This window comes from Pseudoliparis swirei, chromosome 21 (assembly GCF_029220125.1).
Source record: "Pseudoliparis swirei isolate HS2019 ecotype Mariana Trench chromosome 21, NWPU_hadal_v1, whole genome shotgun sequence".
NCBI lineage: Eukaryota > Metazoa > Chordata > Actinopteri > Perciformes > Liparidae > Pseudoliparis > Pseudoliparis swirei.
Window position 1 is genome coordinate 9,012,080 of NC_079408.1, and position 15,516 is coordinate 9,027,595.

General features: G+C 45.3%; 1 protein-coding gene across 13 annotated transcripts in view; it reads left to right on the forward strand.

The window, feature by feature from the left end:
- The window catches only part of LOC130211498 (NACHT, LRR and PYD domains-containing protein 12-like), a 295,374-nt gene that overhangs the window by 121,966 nt on the left and 157,892 nt on the right, over positions 1 to 15,516 (forward strand). For all 13 annotated transcript variants that reach the window (XM_056442249.1, XM_056442260.1, XM_056442261.1 and 10 more), the window contains 4 exons: positions 1,511 to 1,684; positions 3,406 to 3,579; positions 9,850 to 10,023; positions 13,167 to 13,340. In XM_056442249.1, the coding sequence (XP_056298224.1) occupies positions 1,511 to 1,684; positions 3,406 to 3,579; positions 9,850 to 10,023; positions 13,167 to 13,340 (696 nt within the window). The remainder of the gene's footprint in view (positions 1 to 1,510; positions 1,685 to 3,405; positions 3,580 to 9,849; positions 10,024 to 13,166; positions 13,341 to 15,516) is intronic.

The following is a 15,516-nucleotide window of genomic DNA, read 5'->3' on the forward strand; positions in this document are numbered from 1 at the left end:
TTCAGCTGAAACTTGATGTGGTCGCTTAACAACCCAGTACTAACTGACCTCAAGAATTTCTTCTGGATAAGCTCAGGACTGTATTGTTCATCTGACTCTCCCTCTCAAGCAAGTAAAAGTCTTTCTTTCAACTCAATGGCTCTAAAGAGGAAGTTTTGAGGGGACTCACGACTCTCTTGTGTTATATTTACTAGCCTGTGGTATAGGTCAGTAGAGCTTTCCTCTTTAAAGTGCCCCTTTAAAATGGATTTCAACTGTGGCAGGGTGAGGTCACTTTTAATCTCAAGCATATCCCGAATACTCAAACCCGGACTGATTGATTTGATCACAGCCTCCATGACTTCAGCCTCACTGTGTCCTCCGCGGAGACCTTTATCAATCTGGTGCGTCAGATTTGTGTATGAGAGTCTGTCTTTCTGTCCTTTTTCCCCAATCTGGCCACAGATCTTGAACTCTCTCCTAATGGTTACTTCTGGTGGTCTGTTCACAGGAGAAAATAACACATTTGACGAAGCAGGACCTGATCTTGGAGGTGTCCCACTCATTCTGTCGCTCAGCCTCCTAACTTCATCATGTAGAGCTTCACTAGAAAGCTGGAGCTGTGAATATTTTTCAGCCAAACTCACTTCATCAGTTACTTTCTGACTGTCTGATCCTGTATTTTCTGTACTTTCCTTTGTTTCTGTGCTTTCATTATTTCCATTTATCTGATCAACTGTTTCCAACATTGTCCTTAGGAAATGCCTTGCACTTCCCAGATCTTCATCATTAATGACATCATCCATAGATTTGTTTATTTGTCTGATTAATGCTCGTCTTGTTATGACATTACCACTTTTGATTTTAGCTTCTTGACACACCTCTTTGAGCTGACTCAGCTGCATCAACCACAGTCTCTGCGACACGGTCTCTGCCAACTCCTCAAGCTCCATGGTGTCTGATGAAGCCGCGCCCCCTTAGCTGCGCGCGGACCGTCTTCGTAGCTGTGCGCGGACGTCTCCGTCAAATCCCGCTTCTTGTCACAATGAGCCCGACGTTAATCATCCCAGCGGTGCCTCCAATATATATATATATACATATATATATATATACATGAGTGAGTCAATGTTCCTCATAAAAAGAGTGATTTTTTCACACATAAAGAACCAAACATTTATCCATTTTAATGAAATAAGTGTTGAAATGAAACTTGTTGTGATCCTTGTGATCAGGTTCATCTTCTCTCTGAAGTCATGAATCCTCCGGCCGTAAGCTGCTTCTACACGTCTGCTACCAGCTGCAGGAAACCTTGTGAAGTGGAGTTCACATTAAAACATGAACTCATCTGATTGGATGATGAACAGATTGTTTCTGTCATCTTTCTTCTTCTTTCACTGACGGGATTTTAACTAAATGTCTGTTTACAGAAGAAGATGAAACCAAAGTGAAAGCCACTCGTGTTCATGATGTCAATAATGATTCATTGTGTGTTGATATAATAAACTCTGTGTGTTGTTTTGTGTGTTTACAGTCTGTCAGGCTGTAGGATCACAGAGGAAGGCTGTTCTTCTCTGGGATCAGCTCTGAAGTCAAACCCCTCCAGTCTCAGAGAACTGGACCTGAGTGGAAACGAGCTGCAGGATTCAGGAGTGAAGCTGCTGACTGGTTTTCTGGAGAGTCCACGTTGTAGCCTGGAGACTCTGAGGTGGGTTCACTGAATTATAAATAAAGATAAGAGCCCAATATGATCTTAATGTAACATGAATTAACTGATGATCACTGATGTGAACAGAGAGAAATGAGCTGAAACAAATGGTTTCATAACCAGATGGAGTCCCTGCACACATTTCTCCTTTCAGAGAACAAGAATATAATATCTTGGCTCTTTTGATTGACATCGCTTGACGCCTGAAGAAACTGAATTTAAAGCTGCAGGACAATTCAGTTCAATATTTTATAAAATGAAGTCCTTTATTTGAAGTCACATTTTTCGAAAGCTATCTGTTTTAAATCCGACCTTTATTTTACTTTAAATAACAGAAGATAATGTATTTATTATTACAGTAATATTAGAGCATTATTCATAATTAATAGAGTTCAATTGAAAAATGATAATAATACATATTTTGTCGATGTTATTCAGTTTAGTTTTCTTTATTTAACTTGACAGTCAGTTGTTTACTACATACACACGTTAATACAACTGTTGGCTACTTCAATGCATATGGCACAAAATCATAGAGCGCATATCTGACATTGATGTTCTGACCTTTAGTGAGGAAACTCTCTCTAACTGGACCTCAAGGATTTTAATTATACCTGATATACAATCATGACACTTGTCTGGCTTCATGCTGCTGATGGATTACTGAACAGGCCTATGGGACAGAGCCAGGGGCCACAGGGTCAGGGCCACAGGGTCAGGGCCACAGGGTCAGGGGCCACAGGGTCAGGGGCCACATGGTCAGGGGCCAAAGGGTCAGGGGCCAAAGGGTCAGGGGCCAAAGGGTCAGGGGTCACATGGTCAGGGGCCACATGGTCAGGGGCCAAGGGTCAGGGGCCACAGGGTCAGGGGCCAAGGGTCAGGGGTCACATGGTCAGGGGCCACATGGTCAGGGGCCACAGGGTCAGGGGCCACATGGTCAGGGGCCAAAGGGTCAGGGGCCACATGGTCAGGGGCCACAGGGTCAGGGCCCTAAGGGTCAGGGGCCAAGGGTCAGGGCCCAAAGGGTCAGGGGCCACAGGGTCAGGGAACAAAGTGTCAGGGGCCACATGGTCAGGGGCCACAGGGTCAGGGACCAGAGGGTCAGGGGCCACAGGGTCAGGGCCCAAAGGGTCAGGGGCCACAGGGTCAGGGGCCAAAGGGTCAGGGGCCCCCTGTCCTTCACCTACAGAATGTAACTCAGAGAGACACAAAGAGTATTGATGGGTATACTATATGTACCATCCTTTATTTAACATTTACATATATATATATATTTATATTTATATATATATATATATATACTAGAGTGAGTCAATGTTCCTCATAAAAAGAGTTATTTATTCAAACGTAAAGAACCAAACATGTATCCATTGAAATGAAATAAGTGTTGAAATGAAACTTGTTGTGATCCTTGTGATCAGGTTCATCTTCTCTCTGAAGTCATGAATCCTCCGGCCGTAAGCTGCTTCTACACGTCTGCTACCAGCTGCAGGAAACCTTGTGAAGTGGAGTTCACATTAAAACATGAACTCATCTGATTGGATGATGAACAGATTGTTTCTGTCATCTTTTCTTCTTCTTTCACTGACGGGATTTTAACTAAATGTCTGTTTACAGAAGAAGATGAAACCAAAGTGAAAGCCACTCGTGTTCATGATGTCAATAATGATTCACTGTGTATTGATATCATAAACTCTGTGTGTTGTTTTGTGTGTTTACAGACTGACACACTGTAGGATCACAGAGGAAGGCTGTTCTTCTCTGGGATCAGCTCTGAAGTCAAACCCCTCCAGTCTCAGAGAACTGAATCTGAGAGGAAACCAGCTGCAGGATTCAGGAGTGAAGCTGCTGACTGGTTTTCTGGAGAGTCCACGTTGTAGCCTGGAGACTCTGAGGTGGGTTCACTGTCTGCTGCTAGTGTAGCACCTTCATGTTTAATCAATAACTGTTTGATGGATCTACGTATTGATCCATCAAGTGTTTCATTTCCTGGTGACATGTTCCACTTCACATCAGCTGCCTCGTTGCATGTCGTCCTCTACAAGCACGACATGGACAACTTGTCTGGCCTCATGCTGCTGATGGATTACTGAACAGGCCTATGGGACAGAGCCAGGGGCCACAGGGTCAGGGGCCAAAGGGTCAGGGCCAATGGGTCAGGGGCCAGAGAGCCAGGGGCCACAGGGACCAAAGGGTCAGGGGCCAAAGGGTCAGGGCCACAGGGTCAGGGGCCAAAGGGTCAGGGGCCAAAGTGTCAGGGGCCAAAGTGTCAGGGGCCAAAGGGTCAGGGGCCCAAGGTTCAGGGGCCAAAGTATCAGGGGCCAAAGGGTCAGGGGCCACAGAGCCAGGGTCCAAAGGGTCAGAAGCCAAATGGTCAGAGGCCCAAAGGGTCAAGGGTCAAAGGGTCAGGGGCCACATGGTCAGGGGGCCAAAGGGTCATGGGAAAAAGGGTCAGAGGTCAAGGGGTCAGGGGCCAGAGGGTCAGAAGCCACATGGTCAGAGGCCCAAAGGGTCAAGGGCCACAGGGTCAAGGGCCAAAGTGTCAGGGGCCAAAGGGTCAGAGGTCAAGGGGTCAGGGGCCAGAGGGTCAGGTCTGCTACCAGCTGCAGGAAACCTTGTGAAGTGGAGTTCACATTAGAACTAGGGCTGGGCACGTTAACGCGTTAATCTTGCGTTAACGCATCAATTAATTAACGCCGACAATTATTTTATCGCGCGTTAACGCAGGTTTTATTATTTATTTTATTATTGTAAAAGTTTGTTGCTTTTCAATTTAAAGTTCTTAAAGACGGCGGAGTCGACAGAAACAAAGTCATATGTAACCACTGCCAAGATGAATTGTCTTATCACCGGAGTACTTCCAGTCTTAAATATCATTTAAATGCTAAACACACCGTTGATGCCAGCGAATCATACAACAAACACACAGTGGAGCGAGGCTTCGGCAGACGAGCTGCAGGGAGGAGATCAACCAAGAGAAGCTCACCAACGCCACAGCGAAGTGGATCGCTACAGACTGCAGGCCGGTTAGTCTTGTGGAAGACGTCGGTCTGAGAAACATTTTGAGAATCTCAACAAATGACGGCAGGTATGAGACGACCTCAAGACACACATCACACGGAGAATACACGAGTTGTATGAAAAGGAGAGGACTGCAAAGCGACAGCTTCACAACGTGCTGTTGCTCTCATGGGGACGACTGGACATCGGGGGACCAGACGTCCTCTTTCCCCGGACATGTCCTGCTTTTGAGACCTAACGAATGCGTCCGGCAGGGATTCCAAAAACGTCCGGGATTTTGCTTCGTCGGATATTTGTGTTTCTCTGGGTTTTCATAAACTAGTATTTACCCCTTACAAGTTGTGGAAATGGTATCTCCCTTACGTTCCACCTTCTTGCGTGAGCTGACAGAATAGAGAACAGTCATTGGTCGACCGATCTCAGGGTTGCCAGATACACGATAATTCAGTGGCGTGCCGTGGGCCTGGGGCCTGGGCCTTCAGTGAGGTCCTACACAGTCCCACCCGAATTAATCCACCTCTCATTACATCATTATGACGCCATGGCTCTAGACACGATACAGGTAGACAGAGACGCAGTATAACCAGGCGTTACGTCACCTTGAAATTGGCATTTCTCTTCAGAGAATTGCAGGGGAAGAGTACAATACAATACAGTACAGTTCAACTAATAGGCAAGAACATAGTCGAGTGCAACAGAGTGATATTAATATTCTTCTTCTATCCATTTCTGGTCCACAAACTTTTAGCTTTAAGTCCAACTTTTTTTGACAGTGTGTTCACTAAACAGCGCATTGTCACCAGAGCATTTTCACCGTGATGATGAAGATGAAAGTTCCTGTTTACCCAAACACATCACACAATTAATGAGTCTTTTCAATATGTCCCTCTTGTTCTTCACCTGTTCATTGTGCAGCTCCGTTGCTCTGTAAATCCGCTCCGTGTCCCCAAAAGTTTTCAAAGCACCATTGCTTGTAAGTGCCGAGCTGTACCTTTGGTGTCTCGTTGCTGCCTTGGTTAGACAACTCAAGTTTGCAAAGCCAGTGTGGCTCCAAACACCAAATCGATCACTTGCAACAGGCATTCCCAGCAGTCCGGTGTGCAGAGCTTCTCGGAGCCTGAGCCATTGATAGCGCTCGTAGTTGGAACTTTGAAAGTGGCGAGCGAGCCTCTTCCCCGCCTGTGACGGGCTTTGTAGCGTCAGCGTCGGTCTTAAAGTTTGTTGAGAATGGCCTTATAATTATATCCTCGACCAAATCGATATCTTCTCCTCCTTCCGCCATTGTGGGTTGAACAAACAGCTTAGTAGTACGCAAATAATTTCGTTTATCAAATTCAGTTTCCTAGTTCTGAGTACCTGCCCATAGGCCACGCCTCTCAATATTGGTAATCCAATCAAAAGACGTGCAGCACTACGCCTGCTAGCTGGCTCCTGTGCCGGTTCCGGGGCCTGCTAGAAGGCCTACAGGAGCCAACTCTAAAGCTGATTGGTTGACACAAAATGTTCATTCAAGTTTCAAGTTTCAAGTTTCAAGTTTTTATTGTCACATCCCCTTTTATACAAGTATAATCGGTTCGTGAAATTCTTATGTGCAAAACACCCGACAGCAGTAGCAGACTAAAAAAAGAATAAGAATGAGAATAAACTATACAATATCCACACACAAAAAAGAAGAAAGTATTAACAATATATATATAAAACAATGTAATAGAATATACATCATGACAATATATATATATAAAACAATGTAATAAAATATACACTTTTTGAGACTATATATATATATATGTATATACATACAATATATATATACAATATATATATATATAAACAATGTAATAAAATATACACCATGGCCATAGATATTCACAGAATATGTTCTGGTGTGTAGTGTTAATGAGGGTCTCAGTCCTTGTTCAGCAGCCTGATGGCCTGACTGAAGAAGCTGTCCTCAGTTCGTTTGTCTGTTTGTGGCACTTGATACTGCGGTATCGCCTGCCTGACGGTAGAAGGGTGAACAGTTTGTGGCCGGGTGGTTATTGTCTTTCATCATCCGCTTGGCCCTGGCCACGCACCGCTTGTGTATATGTCCAGGATGGAGGAAGCTCACCTCCAACGATGTATCAGCCGACCGCACCACCCTCTGTAGTGCCCTACGCCCAGGGCGGTGCAGTTCCCGTACCAGACGGTGATGCAACCTGTCAGAACACTCTCGATGGTACTGGTGTAGAATGTTCTGAGGATGCCGGGGCCATGTTGAATTTCCTCAGTCGCCTAAGGAAATACAGGCGTTGTTGGCCCTTTTCACCACGTGAGTGGTGTGCGTGGTCCATGTGAGGTCCTCGGAGATGTACGCCGAGGAACTTGAAGCTGCTGACCCTCTCTACTGCAACCGTCTATGGAGATGGGGTGTGCTCTCCTCTCCGCTTCCTGTAGTCCACGATCAGCTCCTTGGTCTTCTTGGACGCTGAGGACGAGGCTGTTCTCCTGGCACCACTGTACCAGTGATCCAACCTCCTCCCTGTAGGCTGTCTCGTCGTGCCGGTTATCAGCCCCAACACTGTTGTGTCGTCACCAAACTTGATGATGACGTTGGGGCTGTGCATGGCCGTGCAGTCGTGGGTGTACAGGATGTAGAGGAGAGGGCTCAACACGCATCCCTGAGGGGCTCCGTGTTGAGGGTCAGCGGCTCTGAGGTGGTACGCCATCCTCAGCACCTGGCGGCGGCCCGACAGGAAGTCCAGTATCCAGCTGCACATGGTAGAGTGCAGGCCTAGACCTCTGAGCTTGGTGTCGAGCTTGGCGGGAACAATAGTGTTGAACGCTGAGCTGTAGTCCACAACCAGCATTCGCACACAACAGTTCCTCCCTCCAGGTGGGAAAGGGCGATGAAGTGCCATGGCAATTGCGTCGGTGGATCTGTTTTGACGATATGCAAATTGCCATGGGTCCAGCGTGGCAGGCAACATGGAACAAATGAAGTCCTTGACCAACCTCTCAAGCATTTACTGACAATCGAGGTGAGGGCTACGGGTCTCCAGTCATTCAGGCAGGTTACCTTGGGGTGTTTGGGGACAGGCACAATGGTGGACATCTTGAAGCTCTCAGGAACAACAGCCTGGGACAGGGAGAGGTTGAAGATGTCTGCGAAGACTCCTGCCAACTGGTCTGCACATGCTCTGAGGGCGCCCGGATGTGGTCGGGACCTGCCGCCTTCCGGATGTCCACCCGCCGCTTGAAGGCTCTGGCGACGCCAGCCTCTGAGATGATCAGCAGGCTGGTCTCTCGGCGGCGCTGCCTTCGGCGAACCGCTGTCACGCTGCCGTCACGCAAATAATGTATTTAGCTCGCCTGGGAGGGAGGTAGAGGAGTTCTTCACCGCTGGTTCTCCCTCTGAAGTCCGTGATTGTCTGTAGCCCCTTCCACACACCTCTCACGTCATGGCTCTTGAGCTTCTCCTCCACCTTGTTCCTGAACTCCCGCTGGCAGAGCCGATGGTCTTACGGAGGTCGAAGCGGGCTCTTTGTATTCCGCCATATTCCCGGAGTCAAAGGCGGTGTTACGCGTGAGTGCAGCGCCGAACATCGCCATTTATCCACGGTTTCTGGTTGGGATAAATCCGAACCGACTTGGTAGGAACAACGTCATCTATGCATTTCTTGATGAACCCGGTGACTGAGGACGTGTACTCACTGACGTTGTTGTCCGACGCGACCCTGAACATATCCCAGTCCGCACGTTCCCATTCACTTGAAGCTACCAGCGCCCGCAATGTTGATTCTGAAGGCCTAAGGGCAGATGTTAGCCCCCTGGCAACACACGATGGCTGAATATGATTGGCTAAAAGATCTAAGATAAAGACCAGCCCTCCAAATCTCAACGTGGGGCTGGCAGCAGTGCAACCAAGAGGAACGCTATGAAATTAAGAGAATAACTCTTACTCTGGGAAATAATTGAATACATATTTGTGGGGAAATATGTTTAGAAAAAAATATATATTCTGATGATGTTTAGGCCAGCAGAGAAGGCCTTGCTGGCCCTGACGGCCCGCCACTGCGATAATTATCCTCCAAATACAACCATTTTGAGCCTTTGGTACGATACTTCACCATTTCCAATCTGGCAACACGGAGCACCTCGCCGCCTCCACTAGTTCATTGTTGTTTGTGCTATAAACTACGACCAGCGCCGCCGCTCCCATAGCGCACTACGCGCTGTGCGGAGGGCACCACGTCGTGAGGGGGCTCCACAAAATAGGCAACTAAAAAATCCTCAGTTATAATAATTATAATGCCGATATTATTTCAGTCTAGAAATATTAGGCACCTTTTAGGCATGTATATCACAAAACATGCAGAACAAGAGAGATGTTTAATCTCAGCACCCCCCCCCCAGACGAAGTGTCCTCTTTTTCACTTTAGTTCATATGGCAGAACATTTAAAATAAGTGTCAAGTTCTAGGAATTGACAAACTGCACTGAAAGTGTTTTCTGGTGTCTCACTCTAACAGGGACAACACATGTTATGGCACTTTCATTCATATGGCAGAACATTTAAAATAGAAGTGCGCTATACACTACTTTTGAATTAATTATTGGATTTTGCATATACAAATGTGATTAATCGCGATTAATCGTGATTAATCAGGGAAATCATGCGATTAATCGCGATTAAAAATGTTAATCGTTGCCCAGCCCTAATATATATATATATATATATATATATGCTTGAGTGAGTCAATGTTCCTCATAAAAAGAGTTATTTATTCACACATAAAGAACCAAACATTTATCCTTTTAAATGAAATAAGTGTTGAAATGAAACTTGTTGTGATCCTTGTGATCAGGTTCATCTTCTCTGAAGTCATGAATCCTCCGGCCGTAAGCTGCTTCTACACGTCTGCTACCAGCTGCAGGAAACCTTGTGAAGTGGAGTTCACATTAAAACATGAACTCATCTGATTGGATGATGAACAGATTGTTTCTGTCATCTTTTCTTCTTCTTTCACTGACGGAATTTTAACTAAATGTCTGTTTACAGAAGAAGATGAAACCAAAGTGAAAGCCACTCGTGTTCATGATGTCAATAATGATTCATTGTGTATTGATATAATAAACTCTGTGTGTTGTTTTGTGTGTTTACAGTCTGTCACACTGTAGGATCACAGAGGAAGGCTGTTCTTCTCTGGGATCAGCTCTGAAGTCAAACCCCTCCAGTCTCAGAGAACTGGATCTGAGTGGAAACGAGCTGCAGGATTCAGGAGTGAAGCTGCTGACTGGTTTTCTGGAGAGTCCACGTTGTAGCCTGGAGACTCTGAGGTGGGTTCACTGGATTATAAATAAAGATAAGAGCCCAATATGATCTTAATGTAACATGAATTAACTGATGATCACTGATGTGAACAGAGAGAAATGAGCTGAAACAAATGGTTTCATAACCAGATGGAGTCCCTGCACACACATTTCTCCTTTCAGAGAACAAGAATATAATATCTTGGCTCTTTTGATTGACATCGCTTGACGCCTGAAGAAACTGAATTTAAAGCTGCAGGACAATTCAGTTCAATATTTTATTGTAAAATTAAGTCCTTTATTTTAAATCACATTTTTCAAAAGATTTGTTTTAAATCCGGCCTTTATTTTACTTTAAATATGAGAAGATAATGTATGTATTATTAGAGTATTTATTATTCATAATTAATCCAGTTCAGTTGAAAATCTGTAATAATAAATATGTTGTAGATGTTATTATATTTAGTTCTCTTTTTTTATGTCCGGCCTGGACTAAAATGAGGACTCAGATGCAGAGGAGAGAACGTATAAGCCCACTTTATTGAAATCCGAACCTCTTTGAGGAGTGACAAATAAAAGGGCCCTGGAAAAGAGCTCCCTAAATATACTCGGGCTAATCTAAAACACAAAGTCTCTCCAAACGGGAGGACAGCAAAACGGCTGACAAATAAAACAAAGCTAAGCTAAACTAGAAACTTTACAAAGGAAAAGTCACTCTCAAGGAGGAAACAGAAAACAACTCACATGGAGTGAAGATACTCAGGGAAACCGTGACTCTGGCTGTGGCAAAGGGCTGAGGGCCAAGGGCCAAACACTTTGGCCCCAGACAAAGGGGAGACGCAGACTATGAGCACATGAGGGTCCTGGGGAACAGGTGGAGACCGTCAGGGGTCAGGGGTCAGGGGGGACCATCAGGGGTCAGGGGTCAGGGGAGACCGTCAGGGGTCAGGGGGGACCATCAGGGGTCAGGTGGAGACCATCAGGGGTCAGGTGGAGACCATCAGGGGTCAGGGGGGACCATCACACCGGTGACACATGAGGAAGAGCAAGTGACCTGAAACGAGAGGGGGAGTTAGACTTCAAAATAAAACAGGAAGTTACGAGACAGAAACCCAAGACAAGACAAACCTCCCCGCGGTGTGACACTTTAACTTGACAGTCAGTTGTTTACTACATACACACGTTAATACAACTGTTGGCTACTTCAATGCATATGGCACAAAATCATAGAGCGCATATCTGACATTGATGTTCTGACCTTTAGTGAGGAAACTCTCTCTAACTGGACCTCAAGGATTTTAATTATACCTGATATACAATCATGACACTTGTCTGGCTTCATGCTGCTGATGGATTACTGAACAGGCCTATGGGACAGAGCCAGGGGCCACAGAGCCAGGGGCCACAGGGTCAGGGGCCAAAGGGTCAGGGGTCACATGGTCAGGGGCCCAAAGGGTCAGGGCCACAGGGTCAGGGGCCACAGGGTCAGGGGCCAAGGGTCAGGGCAAAGGGTCAGGGGCCACAGGGTCAGGGGCCCCCTGTCCTTCACCTACAGAATGTAACTGAGAGACACAGAGAGTATTGATGAGTATACTATATGTACCATGAGGCACGTGCACAGGTAGAGCCCTCGTGGTGCTCAAGCTCCTCCCCTTTGCCCTGGATGAGTAAAGTGCCCTTTTTGCTGGAGACACATTTTTTTTATTCATCCGTATTTAATAATAAAAGTTACTCTTTCTGTCATCAAGTCCCCCCAAATGTGTTTTAATATCCGACGGGGCATTGAGTTCTTGTTAGAACTTCGCCTAGACCCGCTCATGGCGCCACGAGCCCCTGTCGCCCCTCCTCCTCCTCCTCCTCCTCCACTTCCTCCTCCGCAGTGCTCCTCGCGCCACCGAACGGCTGCACCTCCTTCTCCTCTGACGCGCAGCACCAGACACACAGGTCCTGACGGTGTTTGTCCCCTGACGTTGTTTTGTGATAAATCAACCACAACATTACGCTGCTGAAAACATGACGTCACATCTGGTCCGACGTTTCCTAAAAAAATAAACAAACACAAACTCCGTGATTTCAAAGCCTCATCCAGCTGTTTACTGACGTTAGTTATGTTTAGAGAATAGAGAGAGAGAGAGAGAGAGAAGAGAGAGAGAAGAGAGAAGAGAGAGATAGGAGAGAGAGAAAAGAGAGAGGGAGAGAGAGAATTCAAGAGAAAAGAGAGAGAGAATTCTTATTCCGTTCTATTTAACGGGCTAGTCTAGGATTTGCGTGGCCAGACTGAAAAAAAAATCATACGGCCTCTCTGGTTCAGAGGGCCGGACCAAATGTGGAGGCGGGCCGTATCCGGCCCACGGGCCTTAGTTTGAGGACCACTGCTCTTGGGTTGATGTCCATCAATATCGCTCATTTTGAAAATGACGTAAGAGGGCAATACGGATCCGTATCAGACCAGCGAGGAGGGCGATACGTGGCTGGCATGACGCCCATTAGCCAATCAGAATGCTTGTACTGTTGTTACTATATAATAATTCATCTTTATTCATAAAGAACATGTAAGCGGTCTGATGCTGCCAGAGGAAACGCAGGTCGAGGATTTATTGCATCATCAGTGTATTGATGCTAATGCTTCAACTCTGTCAGACATTTATTTTGGCATTGGGTGCCCTTTTTTTTGGTTTGAGCACCTGCCCCCCAAAATGTCTGTGCACGTGCCTGTGTACCATACTTTATTAATATTATATATATATATACTAGAGTGAGTCAATGTTCCTCATAAAAAGAGTTATTTATTCACACATAAAGAACCAAACATTGATCCATTTCAATGAAATAAGTGTTGAAATGAAACTTGTTGTGATCCTTGTGATCAGGTTCATCTTCTCTCTGAAGTCATGAATCCTCCGGCCGTAAGCTGCTTCTACACGTCTGCTACCAGCTGCAGGAAACCTTGTGAAGTGGAGTTCACATTAAAACATGAACTCATCTGATTGGATGATGAACAGATTGTTTCTGTCATCTTTTCTTCTTCTTTCACTGACGGGATTTTAACTAAATGTCTGTTTACAGAAGAATATGAAACCAAAGTGAAAGCCACTCATGTTCATGATGTCAATAATGATTCATTGTGTCTTGATTTAATAAACTCTGTGTGTTGTTTTGTGTGTTTACAGTCTGTCACGCTGTGGGATCACAGAGGAAGGCTGTTCTTCTCTGGGATCAGCTCTGAAGTCAAACCCCTCCAGTCTCAGAGAACTGGATCTGAGAGGAAACCAGCTGCAGGATTCAGGAGTGAAGCTGCTGACTGGTTTTCTGGAGAGTCCACGTTGTAGACTGAAGACTCTGAGGTGGGTTCACTGAATTATAAATAAAGATAAGAGCCCAATATGATCTTAATGTAACATGAATTAACTGATGTGAACAGAGAGAAATGAGCTGAAACAAATGGTTTCATAACCAGATGGAGTCCCTGCACACACATTTCTCCTTTCAGAGAACAAGAATATAATATCTTGGCTCTTTTGATTGACATTGCTTGACGTCTGAAGAAACTGAATTTTAAGCTGCAGGACAATTCAGTTTCATATTTTATTGTAAAATTAAGTCCTTTATTTTAAATCACATTTTTCAAAAGATTTGTTTTAAATCCGGCCTTTATTTTACTTTAAATATGAGAAGATAATGTATGTATTATTAGAGTATTTATTATTCTTAATTTATCGAGTTCAGTTGAAAATCTGAAATAATAAATATGTTGTAGATGTTATTATATTTAGTTCTCTTTATTTATGTCAGGCCTGGACTAAAATGAGGACTCGGATGCAGAGGAGAGAACGTATATGCCCACTTTATTGAAATCCGAACCTCTTTGAGGAGAGACAAATAAAAGGGCTCTGGAAAAGAGCTCACTAAATATACTCGGGCTAATCTAAAACACAAAGTCTCTCCAAACGGGAGGACAGCAAAACAGCTGACAAATAAAACAAAGCTAAGCTAAACTAGAAACTTTACAAAGGAAAAGTCTCTCTCAATGAGGAAACAGAAAACAACTCACATGGAGTGAAGATACTCAGGGAAACCGTGACTCTGGCTGTGGCAAAGGGCTGAGGCCAAGGGCCAAACACTTTGGCCCCAGACAAAGGGAGACGACAGCCAGAGGGCCAACAGTGAGACAATCAAAACCATCAGGTGTAAATCAGGTCAGGGGACCATCAAAGGGGCAGGTGGGACCTCACACAAGGTGGAGACCAAAACAGGAGTCAACCAAGCAAAACAACCGGTCACAAATTTACACATTTTTAAAACAAGTTGGACCTGAAACGAGAGGGAGTTTGACCCTTTAAAAAAACGGAATCAAAAAAACCAAACCCGACAAAACCCCCGTGTGGAATTTAACGACAGTCAGGGTTTTAAATAACCGAATACAACTGTTCCTTACCAAAAGCATAGGCAGAATATAAACATATTCTGACAGATGTTTGACCTTTTGTGAGAATCCTTCTAACTACCTCAAGATTTTTAAATTATACCGGGGTTATTCAAACATGACACTTGTCCCCCTTCCTCCTCTGATGTTACAACAGGGCCTATGGGCAGACCAGCAAGGGGCCAGGGGTGGGCCCCCAAAATCGGGAAAAGAGTCAGGGGTAAAAATCACCAATGTCAAAGGGCCCCTGTCTTCATACAGAAGAATGAGAGAGAAGAAAAGATGAGGAAAAGAAGAGGAAAAGGAAGGAAGGGGGGATTATTTGCCTGGATGAGAAAGAGCCTGGAGACAATTTTTACACCATTTAAGAAAAGAAAGAAATGTGTTTTAATAAACGGGCATTGAGTTCTTTGAGAACCAAATCCCAGATCGTCCTCTCCTCCCCTCCATTCCTTCTAGCAATGCTCCTGGAAAAGGGGTCTCCCTTCCTCCTCTTGACCATGACCTGGTTTGACGTGGGCCTGAGGTTCGGTCAACCCCACATTAGCTGCTGACTGATTCATAGGGTCCAGTTCCTAAAAAAAAACAAAATCTTGATTTCAAGCCTCATCCAGCTGGGTTTACGATGTTATGTTAAGTGAGGAGAGAGGAAAAGAGTGGAATCAGAGTTTGGGAGAGAGGCCCCCGGGGGGAAGAAAAGAGGAGGGAAAGAAGGAAAAGGGAGGATTTTTATTTTGGACCTTTTTCAAAATTTGACCACAATCCAATTTTTTTCAACACAACATAATGCAGACCATTCCTGAAAAAACCGAACTCCTGTGTCTGCTGGACACTAAATAAGTCATGAGGACAAAAGTTGTCCTTGAGGCGATTAGGCTGGGTCTGGCCACCAATTCTCGCTTTTATGACAGATGCAGACTTGTGAGGGGATCGGTTTGTTGTCAGGAAAAGAACTTTGTAGACAGGCCTCCTGTGGTTCACTGGATCTGTGCACCGGCTATCCTGGTGTTCACTGGTCCTCCACCATTGACGTTCCTAAAAGGGGCCATTCAGTGGACCTGAGTGGCTCACATTACTGTGATCAATACAACCCCCTT